At 35.8% G+C, this 14871-nt stretch overlaps 1 protein-coding gene across 2 annotated transcripts in view; it reads right to left on the bottom strand.

Annotated features, from left to right (window-relative positions):
* HOOK1 (hook microtubule tethering protein 1) overlaps positions 1-14871 on the bottom strand; it is a 72952-nt gene that overhangs the window by 34615 nt on the left and 23466 nt on the right. For both annotated transcript variants that reach the window (XM_082614597.1, XM_082614598.1), the window contains exons 5-8: positions 14324-14456; positions 6796-6863; positions 5547-5609; positions 4530-4613 (exon numbers count right to left, since the gene is read on the bottom strand). In XM_082614597.1, coding sequence (XP_082470723.1) covers positions 4530-4613; positions 5547-5609; positions 6796-6863; positions 14324-14456 — 348 coding nt within the window. The remainder of the gene's footprint in view (positions 1-4529; positions 4614-5546; positions 5610-6795; positions 6864-14323; positions 14457-14871) is intronic.

Genomic DNA, 14871 nt, shown 5'->3' with positions numbered 1-14871 from the left:
ACAGGAAATTAAAATCAAATTATAGTCTTAAATACAGTGCAGGCAAGTTACACTGTCCTCCAAATGAGGAACACAAACAAAGGCTGGGAAACTGTTCCCAGACAGACTAGGAGGAAACAGTTTCTCTTCCTAAATTCTCTTCCTAAATTCAGTGCATGCATCCGTTCTTGTCATGCAAGCAGTCTAGTGACTATGACCTGTCATGTACAATCCTAAGTGTTTGGGATACAAAAAAGAATGAGAGGTTGTGCCCTTTTAAGATCGCTACAGCAGAAATGTAAACAATTACACGACAGAAAATGTGGTGCTTTGGTGGAAGTATACTATGGGGGGTTGGGGGCCCACAAAGAAAACATTATGTTGTTCTAGCTTGAAGGTAGGGGCTGTTGTAAAAAGACTGGTAGAGGAGAAACAATACCCTGTCTTCAAACTGGGTAAGAATCCCCTGAAGAAGGGAGAGAATCATGGGCAAACTTAGTTTTCAATACCTAGTGGGTAACCAACCTTGTTCCTATCCATGCTTTACACTGTGGTTCTAGAGCCACCTTTATCACAGATATGAAGGAGGGGGGTATTAAACATGCGAATTCCTTGGACCCATCCCAGATGGGTGACTTAAGAGTGTCCAGTGGTGGTTCCAGGCATCTCTTTTAACAAGATGCCATGGTGATATTTTGTTTAGGTTCACTCTGTACCTGCCTCTGTCCCTTTCTGTTTCTGTCTCTGTCTCTCTCTGAGCTATTTAAAAGAGACAGAAAGTTCAAAAAGCTAAAAAAGAAAAAAAAAAGCTCAAAAATAATACTCATATTCTCACATCACTCAGACTTAATATTTTTATCATAATTGTTTATTTTAAAAATTAAAATATAAAGTAAACTTCTATAGCTGGAGTCCTCTTTATCACGTTGTGCCCAGTTGCACATACTTTGTAGACACCTTAAGTTTGAAAATCACTGCCTCATTGAATCTTACACAATGCTGGGTAAAAGTATGCTTTTCTCTAACATACTAGAAGCAAGAATAACCAGTCTCTGTTACTGCAGTAACTGAAGTAGTGTTACCTACTGCTGCCAGGTGGTATGAATAAGGACTGGGAAAGGCAGGTAAAGCGTGATTGATAAACCCGTCCTAACTTGCCCCAAGGCCCCATAATCATCTTGGACCAAAGCTATGTGAAAGTTTCTCAAAACTTTACATCAAATTCTCACGTGGATTTTTTTCTTTCTTTTTTTAAAGTACGCATAATCAGGCCTTACTCCTGACTTAGTGAGTCATAATTTCAGTTGTCCCAGTATCTATAGCCATAATTTACACAGAACTCACACAGATCTTGATTTAAATGGATCGAGCTTCATCACCAGACCTTTCACTACAGAATCTCCTCTGTTCTTGCATTCTTTATTCTGATGAAAACATGTTTGCTAACTGGATTGTGTCAATGAGCAGTTTTTTTTCAAGAAGGGGAGTTTGCACCTGCACTCCTCAGTTAAGGCTGTTTCCCTGCCTCAGCATTTTGTGGATATTGCTCCTCTATATTCTGGCATGGAAGTTGTAGGGGAGCCTGATTTTCTTATCTTTGTGGGTGATTTACCTTTTCTACTTGACTGACTGAGTTGTTTTTCCTGTATTCTTGACGTCTGATAGCTTAACTAGGGTAAGGCTTGGTGTTAAACAATATTCACTGATTTGTTTCTATCTAGCTGCAATTTCCTTTTAAATCTTCACTTTGTTGTCCTACCACCTAGTCTATTCTATTGATGCGTTCTTATGAAATTGTAATACTAAATGAAGTGAAAGTTATTTTCCAAGCTTGGCTGTTGTCTTTTACATGCTCTTATCTGTTTTTGGTTTTAGTCTGTAATGTTCACAGAGATGTCATGCTTCGATTCTTTTCATCTAGTTCATGTTTTGTGGGCAGTTAAGATACCCTGTTTGTTCTGGCATAGTGTTGAAGACTTCTTGGACACCCTTTCCACTGTAAGCCATGGCCCAGTATGTTCTCCCCTCTGGGTAATAGTTGGGACAGTTTTCTCTCCACCTCTCTATATAGCCTTGTGAATGGTCAGGGAAGACAGTGGTGGGGGGCACGCATGGGGGCAGCTGAGACAACAGGCAATCTTTTTATAATACCTGGGCTAGGCTCTCACTTCTGAGGTTTAAGTACTTCATACCAGGGTGGTGAGAAGTATATTCCATTCCCATGGAGAAATTCCTTTGGGCATCAGACTGTTTCCCCAATTCAGTGTGTGGCCCTACAGCCTTTGTTCCTATCAGAAAGAGTCAGGCCCTTAGTTTCTTCTTAGCCATCATTTCCACTCTTCCCCAGTCCAAAGAAAATGAAGGACTCATAGCATGAACTTCCTTCTGATTGGGTAAATTACTGTGAGAAGTCTCAAGATTTTTGTTGATTCCCCTGCATGGGCTGGGGATGAAGGAAGAACAGCAGGTTCCTGCCGTGCAGCACCTCTGTCAACATCATATGCCTGCTTCTTTCCTTGATTACTAGCTTTTAATTTAACTTCATTAGGTTATGCCTTTTTGTTTGTTCACCTGCCCTTGGTGAATTTCTTTGCAGCTTATTTTTCTTTTTTGGTTCATTTGGTTGGGTATTAAAAAAGAATTCCCCCCAAATTTTAGAATCACTCTAAAGTAACATATGATTAAAAGTAAACATTCTTCAAAAATAATTTTCCTTATAAAATTGGGGTATGTATCATATACACCTGTGTGAAATTCATATTGTTAAATTAATTATTTTTGTTTTGATTATACGCAGTTTTGATTCTATTCATTTCACATGTGTAGCAGATAGTTGAAGGTTGACTCTACTTTGATACTGGAATTAAAATGCCAAAACTTGGGATGTCTACACTTTTCAATTAAAATCAGATCATCACATACTCTCCATCACATGTTATTACAAACACTGAAATGTTTTAACACAGAATTTTGTGTTCTTTTTTATTTTATTTTTTTTTTTGCGGTACGCGGGCCTCTCACTGTTGTGGCCTCTCCCGTTGCGGAGCCCAGGCTCCGACGCACAGGCCCAGCGGCCATGGCTCACGGGCCCAGCCGCTCCGCGGCATGTGGGATCTTCCCAGACCGGGGCACGAACCCGTGTCCCCTGCATTGGCAGGTGGACTCTCAACCACTGCGCCACCAGGGAAGCCCTGTGTTCTTTTTTGAATAAGAATTTCTCAGAAAACTGTACAGAGGTCCTACATGAGACTGGTAATACCTGAATGATTCAATCCTCTATTCTTTATATGAGGTATTCTGGAGAGAGGATATAATCTTACTTGAAAATAAAACATCTCTGATGCTGTGCACGTCTGTGCGTATATGTGATGATATACATGCAAGGTGAGTGTGGTTAGGAAAGAAAAAAGGAGAAAAGGTAGATGTTCTCATAATTTTGAGACACTAGCTTCGTTCAAATATAAACACTGGCTTTGTTCAAACACAGAGGAGTGATATTTAAAGATGACGTTAGAAGATCTGGATTCCAGTGCTGTCACTGCGCTACGCAGCTGAGCCACCCTGACCAAATCACTTCTCGTTTCCTCATTTGCAGACCCTTGAACGTTAGAAATATTACCCAGCCCTATCACTTTAGATATTTATCTCATCAAGCAAGGATAATGCTACCACAACCTTTGTTCCTTGTCCTCACACTTTTCAGAGAGTCAATTATTTATGTAGCTCATTATTTGAATGAAAAGTGCAATTTACATACAGCATAATATGATGGTACATTTAAATCTTTGTATAATTTTTCGAGACTTATTGCATTATTTTCACATAACAATAATAACAATACATGCAAACATATACACAGCCCTTATGCGCCAGGCCCTGCTTTAAGTGCTTTATGTATATTAATTCATTTAAATGTAATTATCACTCTGGGAGATATATACTATTAACACATCATTTCTCAAAAGAGAAATATGAAGTATAGAGAAATTAAGCAATTTGCCTGAGCATATACAACCAGCTAGTAACATAACCAGGTTCTGAATGTAGGCAGCCTGGTTTGACAATCTACTCCTTTAACTGTTAACTACTGTCTCTCATGCCAAGTTTATTTTGCTAACACGTATGTGCATATGAACCCAAGAATTACATACATGTGTTCATATACACATACATGTTAGCAAAACAAACTTGGATCTCAAATTTATTGGGGGTCAAGCCCTTCTAAATATTTCCATAAAGGACCCTACTTAATATTCATACCCTATAAAGTAGATACTTTAGTTTCCCCTTTTTACAAAACAAACTAAGGCGTCATCTAAGCAGTTGAAATTCTGCAATTAGAATGACCCTCTCAATGAAGTAGTTAAGCAAACAATTTTCAACTCTAAAAGAAAAATTATAAAGTTCATGTTTGAAGAGTCAAGCCTATAACAGACCCTTTCAATGGTCCCTCCATAAAGTGAAACCCAACCTCCAAAACACTTTACTAATTAATTAATTAAAATAAGACTCCTGTAAATTTAAAGAGGAAATTATTCTTCGATCCATACCTGCATGTCTAGTTCTTGGCATCTTTGCCTCAGTTCTTCTTTTTCTGCTAGTGCTTCCTGAAGTTCTTCCAGGGCCCTTTTAAGCTGAAATGGAAGATGTCCTAACTCTTAGTAAATCACATTTTGAAACAAATTGAAAAATATACTTTTATCAAAACACATATATACACTGATGTCGGAAATGCTTTTAAAATTTACCTATTAACAAGTAGTAATATGTTGTTTTTGTGTAAATAATATCAACAGAGTCTCATTAACATTTAAGGCTAAGGTCCCACGGAAATAAAATTTTATGTAAATCTTTGTGAAATATTTAAAACAGAGTATTAGAGGATGAACTGTTTATTTTTATCACAGAAAAAAATTTAGAGCACAGCATGTTTACATTTAAATAAAATTTTTATAGAAAAAAATTTTTTTTAATTTGAAATACTTCTTGAGATGGCTGGTGACACTCATGAAAGTCAGATGTCCAAAAATATAACAGGAAAAGTATTTGATGCATTTACCTCGTCTCTTACTCTTCCCCTTATAACCCAGACTGGGTTATACAGAGGAGGAGTGTGCCTTTTCCTCCATGTAAAACAACTGTGTAAAACAACCAGGGAAAGAAGGCTTGAGTACAGGACCTTTGAGTTAATTCTTCAGTATTAGAGGAAAGCAACTGTGACAAAAATCATATTTCCTTATTAGGTAAATTAGAATTCAGCAGAATTTTTAAGTACTATTTAATTATGTAACTATACAGAATGGGCCACATATGTATTAACAAATGTCAGGAAAGTTTAATGCCACTCACCTCTTCAAACATGATCATTAAAAACTCTGGAGATGTACACTACTTGCATTCATGAAGGAATGCATAATAGTCAATTAAGATTTTATAGGAGAATAAACTAAATTTCATGGAAGAAAATAATCTTGTATGTGGTCTCCTATGTAAGCCTTTAAGATAGTAATTGACAAAGGAACTCTATCACTGTTTGCAACATTTTCCTCACATACTAAAACACTCACCTGTTGCTCTAATTCTCCAACAGCATCATTTGTAGGAGAGCTCACTATTTCTTTACTCATCAACTAGAATTAAAATAGTAAAATTAAGTACAATAAAGTAAGACTTACACAGTAAAAAATATGTTTACTTGAAAGGACAGTAAAATGCTTTATGTTTAATTTTTCCTTGCCTTAATTTGATGATGCTTGTATTATTCAAATAAAAAATGAATAGAGGTTTAACCTAAATAACACAATGTTCAAGCATTACATTAGTGAGGACATAAGTAAAATGTGCTTGAAATATTTAGATATATTTAAAATACTAATATACTGAAAAATTATAATCCAAGTTCTAAACAATGAATTACTAAATAAAACTGAACACATCACATAATAAAAAAAAATATTTTTCCGTAACATGAATTGGCACTTTAAAACTAGAGCTTTAAATGAGTGATGTGGCAAAATTCCTAATTTGAGAAGTCATTTTAAAAGTAGGAGTTACAATTATATGAAACAAAAAAGGATCCTGTAAAATAACTTTCCTGCATATGAAAGGCAGATTTACGCATAGTGATGTTTTGAATTCAAACCAGCAATGCAAACTCAGAGTATACACACTTCTAAAGTCCTAGATGCTGTCTCCCTCTAAGTCATGCCTCTTCCAAACTATGTTTTCCTCACTAACCCTTCACTCAACTTTCCCTCAGGCCTCCTCTTCACTTGACTTCAGCTCAGCCTTTTGTTCTGATTTTAAGAATGAACATGCACCGAATGAATTCTGAATCTCTATGGTACAACTCAGATAACTAGACTGGCTTGAATCCAGGTTATCTGGCTCTGAAACCTAATTTTCACTATATTTGCTCACAGTTCTAACATTCTGATAATGCATATGAGATACATACACACACACACACTTTAAAATTTCAGAAAAGATTACTCTACCTGGCAGAAAAAAAGAGAAGTTATAAAACTCCTAACTGGGAAGAGGCTATTTATCCTGCTTAGTTGAAGTTATTTAAAGGAAACTGACAATGTTAATTTAATTTTTAAAATGCAGAGGTACTACAATTGGGCTTGAAGTCCTTCTAAGAAATTTTTGGGGAAAATAAAGAAGGGACGACACAACAGCCAAAGATAAGTAAACCTACTATAAAGGGCTCGTTTATACAGCAATGCAATATATATCCATAAAATCTATGTGAACAGTTTTATATAATTTGGTTTAGGATTTTCATACATATGTGATCATGATATAGCTTACCTCTTGAATAGCAGTCATGACTACATGTTGAACAGACTCTTCCAGTGTCATTATATTTTGAATATGTTCTATGATTTAAAAAAAAAATCAGATCTGAAAAAACCCTACTCTTTACCCACAGAAATCTATTCATTCAATTAACATAAAAATTCATTACACATAATTTTTATGCAAGTATATTATTTTACCACAAAAAATATGTCCATGGTAAACAAATAAGCAGAACTGAAAATATTCATAAGAATATCTATAAATGTTTTAAAGAAAATCCCTAATTTTCTGACAAGGAAGAAAAAAAGAAGAAATTGCAATTAATGTTAAAACAATTATGACAATTTCTTTCCTCTTGTTAAATATTCAGTATTATGAGATGAATTCACATGTACAGGTATACCACAGAGATAGTACAAGTTCAGTTCCAAACCACCCCAATAAAGCGATTATCACAATAAAGTGAGTCACATGAATTTTTTAGTTTCCCAGTACATATAAAAGTTATATTTACACAATACTGGAGTTTATTAAGTGACAATAGCATTATAACTAAAAAAACAACGTAAAAACCTTAATTAAAAAGTACTTTATTGCTAACAAAATGCTAACCATCATCTGAGACTTTAGTGCGTGGTAATCCTTTTTACTGGTGGAGGATCTTATCTTGATGTTGATGGCTGCTGACTGAATAGGGTGGTGGTGAAAGCTGGGGTGTCTGTGGCAATTTCTTAAAATAAGACAACAGTGAAGTCTGCCATGTCAATTGACCTTTCCTTTCACAAACAATTTCTCTGTAGCATGCAGTGCTGTTTAATAGCATTTACCCACAGTAGAACTTCTTTCAGAATTGGAGTCCATCCTCTGAAATTCTGCTGCTGCTTCATCAACTAAATTTATGTAATTTCTAAATTCTTTATTGTCATTTCAACAGTCTTCATAGCATGTTCACCAGGAGTAGATTCCATCACAAGAAACCACTTTCTTTGCTCATCCATAAGAAGCGACTCGTCTGTTAACATTTTCTCATGAGATGGCAGCAATTCAGTCATACCTTTAAGCTCCACTTCTAATTCTAGTTCTCTTGCTATTTCTACCACATATCCAGTTACTTCCTCCACTGAAGTCTTGAACTGCTTAAAGTCATGTATGAGAGTTGGAATCAGTTTTTTCCAAACTCCTGTTAATGTTGATATTTTGACCTCTTCCCATCAATCACTTATGTTCTTTTTTTTCCCCTCAAGGGAAACATTCCTTTGTTTTTAAAAAGTTTTTATTTTACATTGGAGTATAGTTGAGTTACAATGTTGGTTCATTTCAGGTGTACAGCAAAGTGATTCAGTTATACATACACATATATATTCATTCTTTTTCATATTCTTTTCCCATATAGGTTATTACAGAGTACTGAGTAGAGTTCCCTGTGCTATAGAGTAGGTCTCTGTTGATTATCCATTTCATATATGGTAGTGTACATATGTTAATCCCAACCTCCTAATTTATCCCTCCCCACTACCTTTCCCCTTTGGTAAACATAAGTTTGTTTCCTAAGTCTGTGAGTCTGTTTCTGTTCTGTAAATAAGTTCATTTGTATCATTTTTTAGATTCCACATATAAGTGATATAATATGCTATTTGTCTTTCTCTGTCTGATTTACTTCACTCAGTATGATAATATCTAGGTCTATCTATGTTGCTGTAAATGGCATTCTTTCATTCTTTTTTATGGCTGAGTAATATTCCATTGTATATATGTACCATATCTTCTTTATCCATTCATTTGTTGATGGACATTTAGGTTGCTTCCATGTCTTGGCTATTGTACATAGTGCTGCAATGAACACTGGGGTGCACGTACCTTTTCAAATTATGGTTTTCTCTGGATATATGCCCAGGAGTGGGATTGCTGGATCAAATCTATTTTTAGTCTTTAAAGGAGCCTCCATACTGTTCTCCATGGTGGCTGTACCAATTTACATTCCCACCAACAGTGTAGGATGACACAAACAGATGGAAAGATATACCATGTTCTCAGATTGGAAGAATCAATACTGTCAAAATGACTATACTACCCAAGGTGATCTACAGATTCAATGCAATCCCTGTCAAAATACCAATGGAATTTTTTGCAAATCTAGAACAAAAAAGCTTAAAATTTGTATGGAAACACAAAGACCCCGAATAGCCAAAGCAATCTCGAGAAAGAAGAACAGAGCTGGAGTAATCAGGCTCCCTGACTTCAGACTATACTACAAAGCTACAGTAATCAAAATTGTTTGGTATTGGCACAAAAACAGAAATATAGAACAATGGAACAGGATAGAAAGCCCAGAGATAAACCCCCACACCTATGGTATATTAATCTATGACAAAGGAGACAAGAATATACAATGAAGAAAAGACAGTCTCTTCAATAAGCGGTGCTGTGAAAACTGGACAGCCACATGTCAAAGAATGAAATTAGAACATTCTTTATCATCATACACAAAAAAAAACCTCAAAATGGATTAAAGACTTAAATGTAAGACTGGATACTATAAAAACTCTTAGAGGAAAACACAGGCAGGACAATCTTTGACATAAATCACAGCAAGATCTTTTTTGATCCATCTCCTAGAGTAATGAAAATAAAACCAAAAATAAACAAATGGGACCTAATTAAACTTAAAAGCTTTTACACATCAAAGGAAACCATAAACAAAATGAAAAGACAACCCACAGAATGGGAGAAGATATTCGCAAACAATGCAACCGACAAGGGATTAATCTGTAAAATATACATACAGCTCATGCATCTCAATATCAAATAAACCCCAAACAAGCCAATCAAAAAATGGGCAGAAAATCTAAATAGACATTTCTCCAAAAAAAGACATACAGATGGCCAAAAAGCACACGAAAAGATGCTCAACATCACTAATTATTAGAGAAATGCAAATCAAAACCACAATGAGTATCACCTCACACTAGTCAGAATGGCCATCATCAAAAAGTCTACAAACAATAAATGCTGGAGAGGATGTGGAGAAAAGGGAACCCTCTTATCACCTATGTTCTTAATGGCATCTACAATAGTAAATCTTTTCCAGAAAGTTTTCAATGTACTTTGAAAACCAGATCCATCAGAGGAATCACTATTTATGGCAGTTATAGCCTTACAAAATGTACTTCTTAAATAGCAAGACTTAAAAGTTAAAATTACTTCTTGATCCATGAATTGCAGAATAGATGTTTTGTTAGCAGGTATGAAACCAACATTAATTTTGTTGAACATCTCCATCAAAGCTCTTGAGTGACCAGATGCTTTGTCAATGAGCAGTAATGTTTGAAAGGAATGCTTCTTTTTGTGAGAAGCAGGTCTCCACAGTGGGCTTAAAATAGTCAGTAAACCATGCTGTAAACAGATGTGCTGTCACCCAGCCTTTGTTGTTCCATTTTTAACACAGGCAGATTAGATTTAGCATAGTTCTTAAGGTCCTAGGATTTCCAGAATGATAAATGAGCACGGGCTTCAACTCTGTCACCATCTACCTTAGCAAGAGAGTCAGCCTGTCCTTCAAAGCCAGGCATTGACTTTTCCTAGCTCTCTATGAAAGTCCTAGATGGCATCTTCTTCCAATAAAAGGCTGTTTTGTGTACACTGAAAATATGTTCTTTAATATAGTGGCCTTCATTAATTATCTTAGCTACATCTTCTAGATAACTTGCTGTAGCTTCTACATCAGTACCTGCTGCTTCACCTTGTACTTTGATGTTCTGGAGATGGCTTTCCTTAAACCTCATGAACCAACCTCTGCTAGCTTCAAACTTTTCTTCTGCAGTGTCCTCATCTCTCTCAGCCTTCACAAGATTGAAGTCAGAGCCTTGCTCTAGATTAGGCTTTGGCTGAAGGGAATGTTGTAGCTGGTTTGATCTTCTATCCAGACCACTAAAATGTTCTCCCTATAAACAATAAGACTGTTTCGCTTTCATATCATCGGTGTGTTATTATACCAGCACTTTTAATCTCCTTCAAGAACTTTTTCTTCATACTCACAATTTGGTTGTTTGGTGGAAGAGGCCTAGATTTTGGCCTCTCGTCTTTCGGCATACCTTCCTCATTAAGCTTAATCATTTCTAGATTTTGATTTAAAGTAAGAGATTGGGACCCTTCCTTTCACTTGAACATGTAGAGGCCACTGCAGGGTTATTAACTGGCCTAATTTCAATATTATTGTGTATCAGGGAGTAGGGAGGCCTGAGGAAGGGAGAGAGATGGGGAAATGGCTGGTTGGTGGAGTGGTCAGAACACATACAACATTTATAACATTTACTGATTAAGTTTACCATGTTACTATGGGTGCAGTTCATGGTGCCTCAAAACAATTACAATAGGGCTTCCTTGGTGGCGCAGTGGCTGAGAATCTGCCTGCCAATGCAGGGGACACAGGTTCGAGCCCTGGTCCAGGGAGATCCCACATGCCACGGAGCAACTGGGCCCGTGAGCCACAACTACTGAGCCTATGCGTCTGGAGCCTGTGCTCCACAACAAGAGAGGCCGAGACAGTGAGAGGCCCACGCATCGCGATGAAGAGTGGCCCCCGTTCACCACAACTAGAGAAAGCCCTCGCACAGAAACGAAGACCCAACACAGCCAAAAATAAATAAATAAATAAATTTAAAAAGCAATTACAATAGTAACACCAAAAAGCACTGATCACAGATCACCATAATAAATATAATAATAATGAAGAAGTTTGAAATATTGTGAGAATTACAAAAATGTGGCACAGAGACATGAAGTGAGCAAATGCTGTTGGAAAAATGGTGCTAATAGATTTGTCGGACATAGGGTTGCCACAAACCTTCAATTTGTGAAAAACACAATAAAGCAGAGCTCAATAAAACAAGGTATGCCTGTATTCAGTGAACTCTTAAGATCTAAGCTCAGAAAGTTTTATTTATCACCTACTTAGTTCATTTCAGGAAGGTTTTCAATGAAGAGACTTATACAGCTTCCTGCAAACACCTGCTCAACATTCACCAAATCTCACCTTAAGGAGATTCTTATACCTTAACACACACTCACACACACACACACACACAGTGTGGGAGTGCAATAAGTTGATTCTGTCACAATTAGAAGTGATGAATCATGAGAAAGAGTTTTTCCTGTATTCGCAGGTTTAGATCAACAGCAACTGTATGTTCTCCACCTAAAACAATTTTCCAAAAATTTTAAGGATTTATTATTTTCTAATGCTTTTATTGTTTTAATGATACTTTTGGAAGACTTCTAAAAGTTCTCTAAATCTCTCTTTTATTTGTGAAGCCAATTACTGGAAAAAAACTCTGATAGATTCTGGTATGCACCCGACCACTAAATTCTATGGTTGTGTGTGTGTGTCGGAGGGGGAAGAATTAACTAGATGAGGCACAAGCAATGGAATGATTTCTTTTAACTGGATTTGTTGGATAATGGAGTGTTTCAAGTCTACTGAAACCTTCATAAAATTTTTCTCTTTCCACACCAAGATAAACAGGGTACTGTTAACCAAATTAGTTAATTCTTTCAAGATTAAGACTGCTGCAATACCTTTGAATCATTTTGAAAATCAATTCTCACTGAAAAGTATAAATATGTGGGAGGTGGTTTATATTATGGATGTGTTTTGGTTTTACATTTTAATTAAATTACTACAAGTTTTTTTCCATTTATCTGCTCACTCCTAAAAATTGAGACCCCAGACACATACCTCCAAAAATAAATCCAATTAGATAATCCTGACTTTCTAAATAATGAAAATTAAACTATTTCTTTATATTTATTACTTGCTAAACTTTTATTTATATACCCAGGAATTGAGCCTCCTTTTAAAGATCTGAGGTAAAAATTGCTAAGTTATGCTTAAAACTAAATTATGAAAATACTACATATTATATGAATATTTATAGGATGCAACAAAACTTAAGGGAAAATTATAGCTTAAAACAGCAATTATAGCTTAGAATAGAAAGAACTGATTAACTCATAATAGAAGCAATGAGATAACAGAATAGATATTAAATAGTACAAACAAAATGAATCAAAGCCCAAAGATGGTTCTCTGAAAAAGACTATTAAAACCAACAAACATGCTAAAGTTAAGCAAAAAGATGTTATAAATAACCAGTAATTGAAATAGAAACAAAGCATTAAATAGAAAAATAAAAAGGATCACAGTAACAGAAAATTGGTAATTCATAAAAGAATTACTATTTGTCAATTTGTAGTTAAAAATTTATAGAAGTTTTCACTTTCCACAAGAAAACGTTTCTTACTTTCATTAAACAAAACAAAACAACAGAAACACCCTAATATAGAGACCTTTGACATTATCTATGAGAAATAAAAGCCTATGGAGAAGTACTGACTTGACCTAGAAAAAAAACAGCCAGTTAACAATAGAGATGGACTAATATGAAAGTTTTCTGATACCCAAACCCTTTCTTATGATAAACTATAGCTGATTCCATGTGTTTCATTTTTCTCCTTCCTGGATTGATTCTTACTGAATTTATCTTGTCTCATATGTTCTCTTCATTAGTTAGATAACACTGAATGTGTTTTCTAAGGTTCTGACTTAAAATGTTTTAAAAACTTCAGCACCCAACATTCTTTTATGAAGGTGATGTCCTAAGGCCAATTTTGGATGAGCATGCAAAAAACATCAGCATCAAAAATGTCATCACCCAGGGCTTCCCTGGTGGCGCAGTGGCTGAGAGTCCGCCTGCCGATGCAGGGGACACGGGTTCATGCCCCGGTCCGGGAGGATCCCACATGCCACAGAGTGGCTAGGCCCGTGAGCCATGGCTGCTGAGTCTGCGCGTCCGGAGCCTGGGCTCCGCAACGGGAGAGGCCACAACAGTGAGATGTCCGCGTACCGCAAAAAAAAAAAAAAGTCATCTCCCAGACTGATGCAAGTCCCTCAAGGAAGTAGACCTTGGTCTGTTCAGTTCACATTTTATTCATTACATTCAACCAAAAATGTTCTTTTTGTACTCAGCAGGATATGGACCACTGTGTTCATATATACCAACATAGCACACCAATTCCATTTATATTATCTTTATCTGGAGGATACTTTGGAAGCATTCTTCTGAAAAGAGCAGAATATCATCTGAAGAAGCCTGTATTATAATTTAGTAGCTGCATAATCATTTATGAAAATCTGAATCAACCTAAGGTTCTGTCTCTCACATGTTAAAGAGATAATGTATCAAATAAATAAGTACAATTTTTATTGAATATCCACTAAGTCCTAAGCATTGATTAAATTAACCTAATTAAAGTACATTTTATTTAGCCACTGAATACGAATCTCAGAATCCAGGTACAGTTAGGATACTGAAGATTTATAGCTTTTTAATGACAGAGCTGTGCTCAAATTCAGATCTTCTGGCTTACATTTCAGTGTGCTTTCCACCAATCTACAACAGTACATTTTTATGCGATTTCCTATAACAATGTAGGTTGTCTTTAGAAAGTAGATATCCTCAAATGATTGAAATTCACTTACCTTGCTTCTTTTCACAGTTGACAGCACAACCTAAAATAAGCTGGAGCAACCTCCCAAGCTCCACAGAATCTGAACATTCAGTTATTTGGTTTAAATCAGGGATAAGTTCTTCAGAAATCTGTTGTCCCAAAAACTGCAGTGTTGAAAATAAATTAGATCACTCATTTTTGTAGGCTACAGAGAACTGACTACATTGAATTATTACAAGGAAAATAAATTATAAATAGGTTCATGAAATGACTCAGATAAATTAACAAATGATAAACCCACAATTATTGACTAAAACCAGTTAGTAAAGTTCAAGCAACCTCCCAAAATTTTGAGAGCCAACCAAAAGCAACTAAAATGGTTTTATAACAAATATCCTTCACCCCACTGTCAGAGAGAGGAACTGTTTAAGAAGCCCCTGGCCTGATCTATTATGATAAAACTTATGCCTTTCCATAAAAAAATAAACAGACTTAAGTCAAAGAAAATTCATAATATTTTGATACATGTTCAATGAACAGAGAACCACAAAATAAACCAAATGAACAACAAATCTAATG

This window comes from Mesoplodon mirus (genome assembly GCF_964341445.2).
Source record: "Mesoplodon mirus genome assembly, chromosome: 3".
NCBI lineage: Eukaryota > Metazoa > Chordata > Mammalia > Artiodactyla > Ziphiidae > Mesoplodon > Mesoplodon mirus.
The sequence above is the reverse complement of the archived record's forward strand: the minus strand, read 5'-3'. Positions and strand labels throughout refer to the sequence as shown.